Source organism: Pholcus phalangioides, unplaced genomic scaffold (genome assembly GCF_987345545.1).
Source record: "Pholcus phalangioides strain wild (caught in Gottingen) unplaced genomic scaffold, Ppha-v1.0 ptg000013l_1, whole genome shotgun sequence".
Classification (NCBI taxonomy): domain Eukaryota; kingdom Metazoa; phylum Arthropoda; class Arachnida; order Araneae; family Pholcidae; genus Pholcus; species Pholcus phalangioides.
In genome coordinates, this window is record NW_028301606.1 from 5882894 (window position 1) to 5901223 (window position 18330).

At 39.6% G+C, this 18330-nt stretch overlaps 1 protein-coding gene across 1 annotated transcript in view; it reads left to right on the forward strand.

The window, feature by feature from the left end:
* Window positions 1-18330, forward strand: part of LOC149078498 (dynein axonemal heavy chain 5-like) — a 146803-nt gene that overhangs the window by 84882 nt on the left and 43591 nt on the right. Inside the window, exons 50-58 of the mRNA XM_089241005.1 lie at window positions 4053-4206; window positions 5307-5471; window positions 5634-5860; window positions 7388-7610; window positions 7884-8082; window positions 8939-9084; window positions 9199-9414; window positions 9619-9756; window positions 17886-18013. Of these exons, the coding sequence (XP_089097131.1) occupies window positions 4053-4206; window positions 5307-5471; window positions 5634-5860; window positions 7388-7610; window positions 7884-8082; window positions 8939-9084; window positions 9199-9414; window positions 9619-9756; window positions 17886-18013 (1596 nt within the window). The remainder of the gene's footprint in view (window positions 1-4052; window positions 4207-5306; window positions 5472-5633; window positions 5861-7387; window positions 7611-7883; window positions 8083-8938; window positions 9085-9198; window positions 9415-9618; window positions 9757-17885; window positions 18014-18330) is intronic.

The window sequence follows — 18330 nt, forward strand, 5'->3', positions numbered from 1 at the left end:
CTGTAGAATGAATTATACAGGGTGTCCTGCAAGTCATATATCGTCTTTAGCTGAACCGTTCGTCGTAGATATATGACACTAATACTAAATGCTCAAATTATGTTAAAAATCACTTTGCAACAGTTTCAAGAGTGAAAATACAGTGTATCATAAAATAAAATTTAAAAAAAACCTATAAGGGGACGTCGAGTCGGAGGTGCGTCTCTTTTCCGTGAGGTGGCGGAATATCCCCAATCACTTGATATAGGAGGGATGTCCAATTGATACACGAAACTACGGAGCTTAACGAAGAAGACTTTATTTCGAAGCACACTCAAAACAGACAACCGTACAGAATGGAAGCCACATTCCAACTCACGTTCTCTTCTCTTGGAAGATAGATTTTCTCTTCTCAACTTCTTTTAACAACGTATAAACAAACAAAACGCATTAGGTGCTGTAAGGCCACAGAGAGTTAGTAAAAATATCCATACTGGGAAAATAGATTCGTTACAATCTCCCCCTCTGGCTCCGACGACGTCTCGGCGAGGAGCCAGTAACAGCCATCTTTCCTTTAGGTGTAATTCCTGACGAACAGAACGGGAAGCTCCGGGCAACTGCCGACACTCTTGTCTCAGGCCGAAGTTCAGTTCTCGAGTCACACCGGTTCTGGGGACGTCGGATAGGGTTCGGATGCACTTTTGAAGAACACCACTCTCTTGGGGTCCGGGAAACCACGGTTGTGGTCTCAGCATCTCGTAATGGAGTCAACCCCCTTTGGAATCGGTACGGTTTTACGGGATTCAAGACGAGTTCTTGTTTCCTCCCGTTCAGGAAATCTTCAGCTTCCTGAGTAGATTCAACGGTTTCACTGATCTTATCCAAAACATCATTCCCACTTTGGGACTCGCGGAGAGTCCGTGAACTCTTCTCCACTACAATGAAGTTCAACAGCTCACACTGCTTGGCTCCTTTACCAATTGGGCTGGATAGCTTATCAGTGTGGCTGCCTGGACAGTTACGGGCAATATGACCACGATTTTCACACTGGTAACACACTATCTGATCGCAACATCTTCGGGCAACGTGTCCACGTCGACCGCAGTTATAGCAAGCATGCCTTCCTCGCGAGGTCGAATGAGAATTTGAAACACGACACTTTTCGTAGTCTTCTCTAGGGCCACCTTCACAGCGGTATACCCTGTCATCACCACTCTTGTTGATCTGGTGCTTGAGAAAAGGTCTTCCTCCCCCTAACTTGGAGCATCTATGGGATTCTTCTAAGAAGGAATAAAGTTCTCGCTGCTCGATGAAAGGTATCGGGCCTCCCCCTGGCTTGAAGCATCGCTTGAACTCCGGCGCGAATGAATCAAGTTCTCGTTGCAGAGAAGTAAGGTGGGTACCTTTATCTTCACGAAGTCGACACGAGGGTGACTCAGCAGGTAGTGCCAGGAGAGCACTGCTTTCAGATGGGCTTTCGACGAACGGATGTCGCTTCTCAGGAGCTTCCGAGAAGTACCACTTTCCTTGCTGAACATCCAGGACAATACCAGCATCACTGAGAAAGTCGGTAACGAGAAGGGTTCGGTTTTCTCTGGCCTGTGGTAGCACCATCATCTCGGTGGGAATCACTTTACCTTGGACGTTAATGTCCACAGTCGTAGTTAGGACTTCGGCTCTACGAGCATATCCATCGGCTAGTCTCATAACGATAGTCTTGCGGGAAAAGGGCAAACCATGTTCTTGTAGGAGATGATATAGCTTCTCCCCTGCCACCGAATGTGTGGCACCCGTGTCAGCACACACTGCTCCACGCTTATGACAGATCATGACTTCGATAGCATTTCTTTGTCGTCTCTCAGTTGAGAAACTGGAAAAGTCCAAGGTGTCGACACTAGGTCCTGATCTATCCGTTGGAGGATTACACGTTCGGCATCGGGACTTGGTAACACCAGGTTCCCCACAACCATAACATCTTAAGACAGGATGACGTCCTGCATCTTCCGATTCCGGATTCGCACGTTGATTAGAATGAAAGTCTCTTTGTCGCACTGGGGACCTAAGGGGTTCATGTTGCTTTGACTGCAACCTCTTCCTCTCATATTGGATCTCGCTCTTTTTGTTTCGAAGGTTATCATAAGCATCCAGCTTCTCCACGATCTCTTCAGGGGTAGTCCACTCACTCCAAACATCCAGAAAATGTTCTTTAACTTCAGGTGGGATCCTCTTCTTCATCTGATCCGAAATCATCAGATCTTTCAGCTCGTCAAAGTTTCCAATGTTCAGTTCGGACAGCCAGCCTTCAAAGTAACTTTGGATCTCAAAGTGATAGTCCTTCCAGGTACTTCCAGGTGCTTTTCTGTGAGTAGAAAAGAGCTGCCGGAACCTTTCCGCACTCAGCTTGAAACGGCGTAAGAGAACCTCCCGGATGTGGTCGTAATCACGGGCCTTATCTTCAGGTTCTCGAGCAATGAGTTTAGCAACTTCATTCGGCAAAACTCCCAGCAGATACGCAACCCAGTTCACCTTCTCCACTTTCAAGAATTTTAGCTGTCTTTCAAACAACTTTAGGAATAGCGACATATCATCTTCACTCGGATTGAAATTCGGGATCAACCTCTTCACGTCGAACTTGGGCTGATCGATGAGAGCGACGGATGACTCTTCTGCCGGTTGCGAGAGTCGTTGAAACTCAAGCTGCAACCGCATCTTTTCAAGTTCAAACGAACGTTCTAGTGCGATTCGTTCTTTCTCTCTTTCTTCGGCTATTCTGGCTCGTTCCTTTTCTTCGGTGATTCTAGAGCGATTTTCCTCTCTCTCTCTTTCTTCGGCTATTCTGGCTCGTTCTTCTTCTCTTTCTCTTTCTCCGATAATAGTAGCCAGCAGGGCTTTCACGAATTCTTCCTCATAACCGGAGGACTTTGTTATTATATGCTTGAGATCTACTACACGCGAATCATTCGGAACTTCCTCTCCTAATTCTAGAGCGAGTAGGATCAAATCACGTTTCTTACCTTTGGCCAGGTAAGCCATTTCTTCTAGGCACTATCAGGAACCTCACAACCGAGTTCGAATGTCCGTTTCGTACTGCCTTGAGTTCGAGCCACGACGTTGGGCGCCAGTTTTATAAGGGGACGTCGAGTAGGAGGTGCGTCTCTTTTCCGTGAGGTGGCGGAATATCCCCAATCACTTGATATTGGAGGGGGTGTCCAATTAAAGCACGAAACTGCGGAACTTAAAGAAGAAAACCTTTATTTCGAAGCACACTCAAAACAGACAACCTTCCAGGACGAAAGCCACATTCCAACTCACGTTCTCTTCTCTTGGAAGATAGATTTTCTCTTCTCAACTTCTTTTAACAACGTATAAACAAACAAAACGCATTAGGTGCTGTAAGGCCACAGAGAGTTAGTAAAAATATCCATACTGGGAAAATAGATTCGTTACAAACCTAAATTTCTATATATTTATCCTGCCTTCTAACTCTCAATTAAAAGTTGTCCAGTCTTTCCCGTCGCCAACGAAAACGATTCCACGTTTGTAAGTGAAATATTAGCGCTGCGGTATTTGAATTCAAGAAAATCGGAGGAATGTTCGGAGAGAGTAGCATAAATGAGGGAAAGAAGCGTTGTTCATTGGTTTATGCTCTTCTTTCCCAATTTTTCTCAAATTTTGGAATTCGAATATTTCAGCGAATACAGCACGTAGAAACGTGAATGTTTTTTGCTGGTCTCAAGAGAGACAGTGCAAAAACTTTCTAATTGTTAGTTAGAGGACCGGAAACAGCATGAAAATTTAGATTTTTTTTATTTTATTGTTAATATACACTGTATTCTCACTCCCGAAACTGGTACAGAGTGATTTCTAAACATATCTTGAGCATTGCTTTTGTTAAATTAGAACTGTACTCATGTTTTTCCTCTCTAGGAAGAACGGTTGATGAGATAAAGACAGAATTAGGACTTACAGGGCATCCTGTATAGTCTCAATTATTTCATTCATATCAATAGGTATGAATGATAATAAAACCAGAATATTATGAATAAATTTTGTTTTATTGTGTTTCATCCTAGAAATTATTCAGTTTCGAATTTCCTAGAAGATCTGAAGGTTTTGTTCAAGACAACAGGTATACAGGATAAAGGCACCACATTCACTTTCACAGAGCAGTCACTGAAAGATGAAGCGTTTCTTCAGCACCTAAACAGCATACTTACCAGTGGAACGGTTTGGAATTGAACATTCTTTTTAGCTCGAAAATTTTCGCGATAAAAGCTTGAAATTAAGTCTAGATCATGATGGCCACACGTTCCTTATTTTATAGGACAAATATATTTTTCCGCATTAATCAGCTCTTTTTCGGTAATTCAAGTTAGTTGGGAAGATAACTTAAAAATTTGAAAAATGACGTCTGAGCTGTTCACTACCTTTCACGATCATCAAAAAATCATAAGTTTTCTCTTAATCATCTCTTTTAAAAAGTTTAAAAAATGTGGAAATAGCATTTACTGCTTCCGTTGAATAACTTAAATTGCTCCGATTGCAATAGACAGGGGCAACAGCTGACTTCATTTTGAGTGAAATCAAGAAATTAGCTCAAAATGTACAGAAGGGGGTGGGGGGGGGGCACAATTAAAGTTTCCATGATATGGGCTGTATACAGCCACAACCTATTCATCGGAAAGCTACGAAACTTTGAGAATGCGTTAGTGGAGAAATATAAATATATACATAGAGAGCAAAATAAATGGGTTCTTCAATATTCACTATATGGTGTTTTCTAATCGAAATTGCACATGTTGAATTTTTCCAAGCATGTGACCAAACTGCTCAAGCTTGATGCCGGGTATCAAAACATTTACATAGTAATTTCTTCATTGCAGAGCATAACGTTGGCTTTACACGAAGGTGCTTTGTTGGTGAAAATTTTAAGGTGGATTCTTTCACTTCTACAGACACTCACCGTGTCTATCAGACACGGCAAACATTCTTTAACATGAAACGAACGAACGTATTCATATCGTATTGTAACTGCAACAGCGCAGACAGACATTTATATGTTAAATAATGGTTGCCGTGTCCGATACGACACGTGAGTGTCTGTATATAGATGTGAATCCACCCTTATACGTAAAATTCTGCACCAATAGCTATGCAGAGATTTTTTTAACTAGCTTCAAAAATTCTCTTCATACCTTTCACAATTTTCAGGCTGGTAGCTTAGCCGTAGTCAGCTCAGAATAGAGGAACTTTAATTATGTACACCCTGTACATACACATTTAATACGCATTTACACTTACACATTTCATTTTTTTTTTGAGCCCAGGTCACAAATTTATTCAATAAAGAAGAGCAAGCCGATATTATAGCAGAGTTGACACCAATCATGAAGAGGGACTTACCCAAGATACCACCGACACCCGACAACGTTCTGGAATATTTCAATTCCAGAACGAGGAAGAACTTACACATCATGCTGTGCTTTTCACCAGTAAGTTTACAATATTCCTGCATGTCTAATGATAATCAAGTCAAATATAACCAAGTCCTTCATGATAAATCCAGGTATACATTTAACGTCTGAACTATCTGTTGCAAAAAACTTCGGTACTCATCCACTAAAATACTCATCCGTGTTCTTAATCATCTATAGGTTGGACAGACTTTAAGAAAAAGAGCGCTGAAGTTTCCAGGCATAATCTCCGGTTGTACCATCGATTGGTTCCAGCCCTGGCCTCAAGATGCCCTGGTCGCCGTGTCCCGACACTTCCTTGAGAATTTTCCTCTTCATTGTAATCACGATACGAAGAAAGAAATCATCGAATCCATGGGATATATCCATACGCTGGTAGCTAAAAAATGCGATTGGTATTACCGGAGGTAAGTGTCATTTTTATGTGTATGTGTGCCGGTATACTCTATTTTTTTTTTTTGCCCAGCACGACCCAACCCACACGGGTAAATGGCTTATATCCCGGGAGGGACAGAGCCTGGGCACTACCTCCTATATACAGGTACATGTATATAGGAGGTAGTGGCCTGGGTCGCGTCTGGTCTGTCGGTATACTCTATTTTCACACTTATTCTTACTATTTTTACATTATACAGTGAAACCTCGCTACAACGGTACTCGATATAACGATAAATTTATCTATAACGATATATTTTTCGCTATAGAATAATTTATTGCCTATAATCTAGTAGTGTTAAACCCCCTCGGATACAACGATACCCTTTGTCACGATAAATCCATCTATGACGATATTTTTTAGGAGATTTTGAAACCGTTACAGTGATATTTCTTTATATATTTCGCTCCGAAAATATCTCTCGGTATATTTTTGAACTCATCACATATTTTTAGTTCCTTCGAGGACGTCTAACAGTATCGGTATTTGTTACCACCTGATCACCGAAAGAATTGGTGAAGGAAGTGTTCGGTATTGCTTACTTTTTGCGTGATACACCAAAGTTTATTATGATAAACCTCTTTACAGGAGCAAAATGGTCATACAACTTGATTTTGTTCATCTACTAATCAATTATAATAGTTTTTCAGGTAATAAATAATCAAAAGCGCATTTTTTTGGTGGTACTAATAACGAGGAATTTAGAAAAGATTTAAAATGATGACACTGGATGATAATCTTGCCTCTAGATAAAACGATAATCCCTCTACAACGACATTTTTCTTTGTCCGCCGAATATTCGTTGTATCGAATTTTTGCTGCATTACTATTTTTTACGTATCCTTGTGATCAAATGGCTACTCTACCGCACACCAAATCCGAACATTTATATCGCCATACGGCAATTTCCAACCAGTGGAGTTATGAGGGAAATGAAGGCGCCATCTATCGGTAGTCGCCCCAGGCTCGGTGGGTAAAGAAATTGATTTTGATGGGAAAAAATATCCATCACAAAAATACGGGACTTCTGCTGCCACCTATCAAATCAAAACTAAATTATCTGGTATAATTTCTTAAGTAAAAAAAAATTAGTTGTTGATTTCAAACCAGTATGCAGCATGAAAGGGACAAAATGTTTTATAATAGCATATATATATATATATTAGCATTTGTTTCTTTGTTGCATACGGGAGAAATATTTGTGCTCCAAAATAGCGGTTAATAGATTTATGTTTGCTGCTGAATCACATTTTATAATTATCATAGCGGAATAACAATCAAAAGCTGATCATGAATCATGACGAGAAGAGAGTAATTTTTCTAGCAGAAAGTGACCTAACACCTCATTAAATTTCAAATAAAAAGAAATATTCCTGAACACAAGTCCGGAGACTATTTTTAGCTAAGTTAATTCAGTAATTTATGAATACCGATCGTTTTTAACATTATTTCTCTCTAACTACGCGTTGGTAAATTTTGAATATTTCATAAATGAAAGGTACCATCGCTCCACTCACGTCACTCCAAAGTCCTACCTGTCGTTCATAAACGGTTACAAAAGCATTTACAGAAGGAAAAAGTCCCAAATCGAAGGAGTTCGTTCGAGGATGGAGGATGGCATTGCCAGGCTGGAAGAGGCCGCGCGCTCCGTCGAGGACATGAAAACTAATCTGGCCAAGATGGAGAAAGACCTGGAAGTCGCCAATAACACAGCCGAGCTGGTATTTGATTTTAAAATCCTTTAATTTATTTATTTTATAATTATCAGAACTATTTATTTCATTAACCGTTTAAGAGACACATAAGAAATGACTAAACCTCTTTCAAAATGCCATATATTTTTTAATTAAGTAGGCTTTCTTCCGTTTTCAGCAGGTGCAAAGTAAGGAGTATAGGGAAAAGTGTTTCATTGAGAAATCAACTTTATATAATATCTGGACTTGTCAAGAATGCATTTATGATTCACTAAAATCTCTCATTTAATATAACCACAGGTGCTGAGAGAAGTATCTGTCAGAGCTGAAGCGGCTGAATCCGTCCGCGACGTTGTCCAAAAGGCCAAAGAGAGAGCTCAAGCTATAGTCAACGAAATACAAGTCGAGAAAACTATCGCCGAAGAAAAACTCGAAAAGGCCAAACCTGCGCTAGAAGAGGCCGAAGCTGCTTTAAATACAATACAGCCCACCCATATCGGTAACTGAAACTAATTTTGGTGTATACGAGTTCCTCTAATTATACATACCTCTAATTTACGGTCTCTTTTAATATTCTCATGGGGCCACCGAGTATCACGTAAGCAGAATTTTGGCAATTTTTGACTCCCCCCCTCCCCCGTCTTGTCAACGAGATTAAAGTAAGGTGGACCAAAGACTCCTAGACGTACTGGTCCCTATCTAGGAGTCTTCGCCTTAAAATACTTTTCGAAAGCTAGTGATTTGAAACTACTCTGGATGACTTATCCTATCACTCCCATATTTTTTGTCCACCAGTGTGGCTCCCCAAACAAAATCAACAACGTCCCTAAAATTTTTCGTCTCCTCAAGATTCACATCTACGACCAGAGGCGTCGGAAGTGTTATGCATGCTATATGGGCGGTCAGTTTGTTCTTTATATGACAGATTTTGATTTCTGAATGAATTCTAAAGGCGCTCGAGCATCTACTGCGCCCCCGGCTCCATGAGACATGTAACATCTACTGCTCGCGGCAAGCCCCGATCTGGCTGTAATTCAAGTCTGTAAAACTCAAGAGCATCATGGTACCTACAAGTGATGTTCTGGGGCCCCTCTACTTGATAACAAGTACCAGAAAGGAAAGCCTTTCAATTTACATTGCTAAATACTTTGTGAAATCGTAGATCATTTCCCAATATCATAACTCCATATCCTATTGCTTACGTATTCGAACCTCTTTCCCCGCTCCTTGTGATCAAAAGTCAACCAAATGTGAAACCTTCCCCCCCCCCATTGGTGCTTACGTAATATATGCTTGAAAGGTCCCTATTTAGGGTGTGAGATGTCAGACATAATATATTAAAACTAAAATTTCAGCGACTGTTCGTAAGTTGGGCCGACCTCCTACACTGATCATGTACATCATGGACTGCGTACTGATACTCTTCCAAAAACGACTCCCTCCAGTTCAGAGAGATCCGGGAAAGAAATTTTTTAAGCCTTCGTGGGAAGAATCCTTGAAGGTAAAAAAAACACTCCATCATTAATGCTCTAATGAAACGAAACATAAACTCGGATTATTGTGAATGGCCGTCGTATTCATTTCATAATTTAATTTTGGGATGTTGCATGTTTAGTTCATGTCTTCGACAAGTTTCCTGCCGGCTTTGCAGTACTTTCCGAAAGACACGATAAACGACGAGGTCGTGGAGCTGCTGGAACCGTATTTCAACCTCAAAGATTACACGCTACAAACGGCCAAGAGGGTTTGCGGAGACGTTGCCGGATTACTGTCCTGGACGACGGCGATGACGTTCTTTTTTGGAATCAACAAAGAAGTCCTTCCCCTGAAGGTAAGTATTGGGGGGAAAAATGGTAAAGAGAGATAGATAGATTCTCATATTCAATAAAACAGTCACATCAGGGTCTCGTGACTGCCCGTGTTTTCACGGCAAACTTGAATTTTCTTAGTATGTGGAAGCGTTCTCTTATTTAGTATCTGTCTAATATTTGTGGCAAGTGATTATTATGGTATAAATGCAGTGATTTTTCTAAAGGCGAATTTGGCTGTACTTGAGAATCGTTTGTCAATTGCGGAAGAAGAGCTCGATAAAGTCGAGCAAGAACTTGGAAAAAAAGAAGTAGAGCTCCAAGATGTCAAGACGCAATATTCGGACGCCATTGAGACCAAAGAGGTGACCTTTCATTCCTTCCTTATGATAAAATGTTGGCATTAGCCAAATACATTTTTACATGACATCACAACGACTGGCCACCAGTATCGAATATGTCTCCCGCTGATCTTAAGTACACTCAATCGGCAATTGCTCCTTTGCTAGTCTCGCCACAGAGAGCATCAGGCCTACAAACAGAACAAATATTCAGTCACTACACATCACTCACTTCACTTATGAGATATAGATGGCAGCACTGAAAAAACATATACAACACTAGATACGCACTCAGACTGTTAGGTACGCACACTTACACTTCCGGCACAACTCACTAGATAGTAAATTGCCTATGGCGATAGACCTGAGTTGTGCTCGGCTTGAAAAAAAAAAATTGCTCCTTTGCCTAGAATTTCTTCCCGGTGGGCAACATCGCCCTCTCTTAGAGGTCGATAGAACCCTAAAGTAGTTTACTTCCTTTCATTCCTTCCTTATGATAAAATGTGGGGCTGGTTGAAAAAAATCAGCAATGATTACCACGCGTTGTGAAAATTCCTGAGTGAGGATAAAGTGTGCAGCTGGAATCTTAATCCGCTCTTAGTAGCTTTCTCTCCGTCAGTAGTATAACGGAAGTCTTCGGCAACGACCAACCGTAGGCGTAATGGATGTCTGCAATGCGGCATAACGGTCATCTTGAGTCTTCGCTTGCTAATTGTGTTTTCGCTCCAGTGTTACGCCTGCCCTCTTTTTAATTATTATTTTATTTTTTTGGAGTCCCATGTGCAATCTCTGCGGCTATTCACCTGCTAAGTTGCTGGATTTCAAGGAGTAGAGTCCATATGTACAAACATCCAGTTTAGGATTGTGATTGGTAATCGTCAGAGTGGAGGTGTCACCAACGGATATTCCAACGGTCGTTTTTCATGCAGTTTTATGGTGATTTCAGTGCTGTGTGTGTGCGCTCAACAGTGTTTTCCCCCTCCCCAGTGATACGTCTGCCCCATTTTTGCCCCTTTTTCTTAGGTTTTTTGTTATTTCAAACCAAGGTAAGTTCTGTTTCATAATTACTCAGTGCTATGGGTAAAATCTGTCCTTTCTCAAACATTGATGACATTTCTGTAGTCAAACGATTGAGTGCGTTAGCTGCAGATTATGCTGACTCAGGTGAGAGTAGAGAGATATTTGATAACGTTGTATTTGATTGGATTAGGGAAAAGTACAAGGAAGGTAACGATGTTAACAAAAATGATGAATGTGATATTGCTGATAATTTTGTTGAACTGTTCTCAGTGTATGTTATGCTTTTGGATACTGATAATAACGAGGAAAATTCGGTACATGATCTTTTGTTGTCCACAGCTCAAACCCTTTTTGATGGGTTAAATACCTCTTCTTGCAAGCATAGTATGAATCAAAAATTTCGAAGTGTGAAAAAGCCAATTGATACCCCCTCCGCAGACCCTTCATCTGAAAAATCTCAAAGCAAAAGGGTCAAGAAACTGAAAAAAAAGAAAAAGAATCAGATACATGATTCAAGTGTTAGCAGCTCTGCTTCCTTGTTGGATAGTATTACCCCTTCAAAAGGTATTAAGCAGGTAAAGGGCGAACTTTATATGGCTGAAACACCATGTAAAAAGGCCAATAAAAGGACTAAAAAGAACAAGGTCCTTAACAAACAACTTGATAAGTTCCAAAATTCGGGATCAGCTGGGAAACATCAGCTAGATTGTGATAATAACAGCAGTTTTCATCTTGTACCCAATGAAGTGGAGGCTACCCCTCCCGCAGGAAAAAGTGATGGTGATCAAAGTAAGAATGACTGTAACGACACATCTTCTACTGACTCATCTTCTGATTGTGACACACATTCTTCACAAACATCAACTTTTTCAGTCGAAGGAAACGAATCTTCACATATAAATGCGACACAGCAAATTGAAAATAACACTAAACAGGAACAAACAGTAGAGCAACAATTGCCTAGTAGTGTTGACTCTGATTTGGCTAATCAGCCTAATGACAACAATGGCTTTACTGTTGTAAGTAGGAAAAAGAAAAAGACTAACATTCCACCGATTATTTTGACTTCATGGGGAAACAACTGGATTGTTGATTTCAGCGAAATTAAAGCTGTATGTGAGTTTCCACCCCAACAAAAGCCAACGGACAACAAAATAACCTTCCAAGTTTTTTCAGAACTTGATCATAGGAAGGTAACAAAAATTTTTGATGACAAAAAATTCAGATATTATACTTATCAAACAAATAGCAACAGAACCTTAAAGTTTGTCATCAGAGGGTTACCTGCAAATGTTAACCCCCTTGACATTAAAGCAGACATTGAAAGGCAGGGTATACCAGTGGTCAAGGTTTGTAATATGAAAAATTATTCAAATGGGAGACCTTTCCCACTTTTTTTGGTAGAAGTTTTGATTGAACATAAGCATTTTGCTAATCTAACATGCATAGGTGACATCAACATTAGTATCGAAAGATACAGAGGAATACAGTCTCCCTTGCAGTGTAGGAACTGTCAAAAGTACGGGCACAGCAGTTATTTTTGTAGGGACCTCCCTGCGTGTGCATTTTGTTCAGGGTCTCATGAGACTCGGAATTGTACTCATAAAGGTGATAAATCTAAATTGAAGTGTCTTTTATGTGGTGGCCCTCACACGGCTACATATTCTGGATGTAGTGCTAGACCTGAAGTGCCAGGGAAAAAAGGCAGGATATTTGAATCTAAACTGCCTGTATCACTTAGGGGCCCTTCGATGGAAGAATTTCCAACTCTCCCTTGTCAAGATGAAGACAACTTTAACATAGGACACAGCTCATTATTCATAAGATCTACTAATAACACAAACATTACACCTAATTCTGATAAAACACATGACAGAAACATGGAATCTGAAATTTCAGAACTAAGGAAAAAACAAGAATTTTTGCATTTTACTGTTAGGAAAGGGCAACATCCCTTAGGACGAGGTAAAGTGATTAAATCAATTGATGATATTTACCGAGAATTGCATCAAAAATTGTATAAAAATGTGATGAACCAGCTTATTATATACACAGAAGAGCTGGACATGAGTGACATCGACATGGTCAATGATGATAGCTATCATACCTCAAATGAGGAAGTGGACTTTTCTAATCAAAATGCTATCTCACTCGCTAAAAAAACACATGGTGATCATTCCAACTCTGATAACCTGTCTAAAAATTGCACGGACACTGAAAATTTAATCAACAATTTTGGAAAATTGTTGGAAGGGGCTAACATTGACAAAAACAAGATTCAACAAATACTCTCAGTTTTGATTACTATTCTAATATCGCCTAACAATAGCTCAAACAATTGATGCTCCTCCCAGGCCACTCATTGTAATGGCCTGGAATGCTAATAGCCTTAGAGGCTCTAAACACTTATTTACTCAAATGCTTTTTGATTATCAAGTAGATATTGCACTTATCAATGAAACTTGGTTCCTTCCCAGCACGGTTTTCAACATAGGTGGTTATCAATGCGTCCGACGGGATCGACTACATAACCGGGGGGGAGGAGTCTGTATATTTATTAAAAATTGTATTCCCTATCAACAAATTATTCTTTCTGATTCTACTGATATTGAAGCTGTGGCGGTCTCTATTCATATAAATAGAGTATCAATGGACTTTTGTGCAATTTATAAACCGCCTAATAACAGCTTGGACTTAAATTTGTTAAAAGAAATATTCAACACCAGCTCACCTGTCCTAGTAGCAGGTGACTGGAACTGCAAGTCATCTCTGTTTTTCTCGAAGTCAACAAATAGAAATGGTAAAATTCTTAGGAAATTCTGTATTGACAATTTTCTTCAAGTAATCTCTTCCCCTCAGCCAACTCATTTCCCTGGCCAAAACAGAGGAACGCCTGATGTCATTGATTTTGGTCTAGCAAAAAAATTTTGTACGATATACAAATGTATACTAAGGCAATTTTGTATTCTCCTCACAATCCCCTGTTCTTCAACATAGACTTTTTAATACCCAGAAAAAGGCTTTTGGTAAATCACATTGACTGGAATGCTTATAATGACAGACTTTCTTCAACCGCACTAAACACTGTTGATAACCCAAACAGTGATGACATTGACCAAGCTGTTGATAATTTGACCCATCTTATTAATGACTCAATTAAAGCCTCTTCTACTCAAAAAATCAAATCTGAGAATCAATTTGGCTTGCCTAAAGAAATTTTGGATAAAATTAGGCATAAAAACAAAGTTAGGAAAAAGTGGCAGAGGTACAGAGGTGCCTTAGACAGAATAATTTTAAACAGACTCCAAAAGGAGATAAAAAAAGAAGTTGCATCTCACATCAATGACCGTTTTTCTGACTTTGTGGGTAATGCTACAGCAGAAAACGGCAATTTATGGAAAGCTTGGCGGATATGTAAGCCCAAAACTACACGAATTAACAAAATTAAAAAGACAGACAACACAATTGTTTACACAGATCAGGAAATTGCTGAAGCATTCGCAACTACTTATGAAGGGCAATTTTCACCCAATAGGAATCAGCCTAACAATACTAAACTGCGGCTTCGTAGAAAAGTCGCACAATTTATTCACTTTCACACAAATAATTCTACATGTCACATGGATCTAACAACTAATGATGAAATCAGCTCAATCATCAACTCGTTGGATGTCAAAAAAGCACCAGGTGCTGATGAAATTAGCAATAAGGCCTTGAAGTGCCTGCCAGAAAATATCATTACTCACATAACAGAAATTTTCAACAGTGCTTTAACATTAAATTATTTTCCAAAACCTTGGAAACATTCTGTTATAAAAACAATTCACAAAGCTGGGACTGACCCACTTATGGCACAAAACTTCAGACCAATAAGTTTACTGAGCAACTGGAGTAAAATCTTTGAAAAGATTGTCGCAAATAGACTTACACAATTCATCAATGAAAATCATTTAATTAGACCCGAACAACACGGGTTTCGGCCTGATCACTCTTGTGTGACACAGCTGGTTAGAGTCTCAGAGTTCATAAATGAAGCTTTTAACAATTTTGATTTTGTGGCTGCATCATTCTTAGACATAGCAAAAGCATTTGACCGTTGTGATTATGCTACATTGCTTTCCAAACTCATTGACTTAAATATGCCTCCGTATATGATCATATTCTTCTATCACTATCTTTTTGGTCGAACTTTTCAAGTAAAAATTCAAAACACACTTTCTTCAATAAAACAAATTCATGCCTCTGTGCCTCAGGGCAGTGTGTTGGGGCCACAACTGTTCCTACTATACATTAATGACATACCTTGTCCCCAAAATGGCATAATATCTTTATTTGCAGACGACTGTGCAGTTTTGTGCAGTAGCAGGGATGCAAATCAGGCCTTCAACAATTTACAAGAAACCATGGATGAAATAGAATATTGGTGTGATGAATCTGCCATCCAACTGAATAGCGACAAATGCAAATTTTTATGGTTCACTAGACGTCGTAAAATACCGGACAGACGACTTCAAATTGGTACACAATCTTTAAGCCCTGTTAGACATATAAAATACTTGGGCTGTATCCTCAACAAAAATCTATCTTTCTCTTCACACATTGATCATGTAATAAACAAATCTAATAGAATTATGGGTATGCTCAATCGCATCACATTTCCACAGGCAAAACTTTCATTAAAGAACAAAATTATTCTTTTTAAATCCATAATAAGACCTACTCTACTCTATGCTTCGCCAGCTTGGGCGCACGCTTGTAAAACGAATATCAAAAAACTACAGACTATGCAGAACAAAATACTCAGAAGATTTGTTGGAGCCCCTTGGTTTGTTCGTGGAATAAACATCAGACAAGACTTGGACATACCTCACATATTCACATACATCAAGAAATTAAACAATGATCAATTCGAGCGAATGTTTAGTTCCCAATTCGAACATCTGAGGGAAATTGTTGCCTATGATGCTGACTGCTTAAGGAAATATAGGAGGCCCAAACAAATTGGGCACCTTACATGGGAGAATTTGTAAAGATGCTTTCTTCTACAAATCTCATTGTATACATACTATTTTAATACATAAATTCTCTCATTCAATTGTATATACTCACATTACTTGCATACTATGTATCTATCCACTTTTGACATTTATTCGCATCTATTCGATTTGTACCTTCTCATTATTGAATTCTGTATATACATATATATTTCCCAATTGAACTTGCATATTGAACTTTGACCTATATATGATGTACATATGAAAAAGGTGTAAAAAAAAAAAAAAGAGCGAGAAGACTCTTTTTGAATTTTGGATTGTTTTGCTACATAAAATTTGTCAATAGTAAATCCCCATTAATTTCTGATGCACTGAGTTGAAACAGAACTTTATTACCTGTATTGCATTTTTGATGTTACAGCTGGGGTTTTTGCGTCACGACTCCCATGTGATGTTTTTTCCCCCATTCCACTTCGAATATATGTTGCAAGCTGCAGATTGTGTGACCTGCTTCTGTGAACTGTGATGACATTTGCCTGCTTCTGTGAACTGTGATGACATTTGCCTGCTTCTGTGAACTGTAATGACATTTGCCTGCTTCTGTGAACTGTGATGACATTTGCCTGCTTCTGTGAACTGTGATGACATTTGCCTGCTTATAGCCAGATCATGACTTTTCACCAATTTGACCAGTTCTTTTTACATACACTACACATTCATGCAAACACATATCTATCTACAAACATGTACACATTTTCTTCTTCACAGGCCTTCTTGGCCAGTTTTTATGCCGGCAGTTGGCCCTCGCGGGCTGGGAATCGGCTTAAAGTTCAATTCTGGTCTGGTCTGGTAAAATGTGGGCATTAGCCAAATACATTTTTACATGACATCACAACGACTGGATACCAGTATCGAATATGTACTTGGGGCAAGCACTTGCCTTGCATGACGCAATACGGATGGAAGCGCGTCAGAGGCTTGAATTTTGAAATGCGCGAGTGACTTATCCTAGCCCTAATGATGTGTACGAAACTTGCATAACCGAGCATATTGTGTAATAATTGATTTTCTTATGCCATTTCATTGGTTTCCTCTCCGTCCCTTTTTTTCCGTGGAAGTCGTCGATAGTTGGTTCTTAACCTCGTGTGCCCCAGGGCAGAGGAGCATTTTTGCGGGCGCGAGATGGAAAAATAAATTGCAACGACTGAGAGATAATTCAGAAAAATTGAAATGAGGATAAAAATCGAATTTTCCAGTTCTTGAAAAAAAATGTGAATCGCCCCGATATTTTAATTTCTCATCTTTTGGCTTTCGATTGCGGAAATGCATCAAGCGAATTTCGCGTAGCAAAAGTTTATTTTTTTCACACACAATACGCGTCGATTGCGCCGAAAATGGGAGTGTTTCGACTTCCAATGTATTCCCACAACAGGTCGATTGCGCCGAGTCTGATTTTAATCCTAGTTGGTGACGGGGTGCGATTATATTTCTTTTCTATTTCGATTGATAAAATAATACCTAAAATATTCCACAGTTTGTGTTACTAGTATGTTGGACCAAGATATTTGATACTATTTCACCAACTCTGGCCGTATCGCAATTTATTACCGTTAATGAGAAGGGTTGGAAATGAAGGCGATGTCTATCGTCGTCTAGCTCGTTAGGGGAAAATATCTTATTTATATCTTCCTTCGGGTTTGAACCTGGGACTGTGACAGCAACCTTCACGCTGGTAGACGAGTATCTTACCACCACGCCACTGGGTGCAGGATTTGATACTGTTGTGGTCATCACTCAGGCAAAAAAAACCATTTAAAAAAATTTAATCGAATCAAATGAATATTTAGTTACAGTTGCTGGAATCAATAAGTGAAGAACAATTTTTTGAATCTTGCATCTTTCCAAATTTCGAAAAGTGTATGTGCACTACCGGTTGGAAACTACTGTCTTTTAGGGTTACTGTAATATTAAGAAGGGGGAATACTGCCATCTGTCTTCCAAATCACTAGTGAGAAATCGGCAAATGAATGCACGCAGAAAGATGACTATAAAGTCATGAATATAATGTACACTTGCATCATTGGAGTTTCAGTGAATTTCATTTTTTTAATCGATTCAAACTCGTTACTTATTTTGCAGAGTCTCTTAAAGGAAGCCGCAGTCTGCAGTTGCAAGATGGAACGAGCCACGACTCTCATATCTGAACTTTCTGGAGAGTACGAAAGATGGACGCAGGAGAGCGAAGTTCTCAAACAACGGACTGAAAGGTGTGGCTAGAACTACTATCGATGTCTTATTAATTCACACTTAAAGGCCAGAAATACACTGAAGTGACGGGAAAAGCTGGTACACCTCCCCCCCCCCCCACCAAATATCGCGTTGGTCCTCACCTCGAGACACAGAACTGCTGCAACACCAGGTGGCATGGATTCCACTAATGTGTGAAGGTGTCTTGGTGACAATAGACACCATGATTCTTGTAGGGCAGCCTCAAGTTCCATAACGGTGTCATGTGATTTTGAATTTTGTATAGCACGTTGTAAGGAATCCCATATGTGCTCAATAATGTTCATGTGTGGGGATT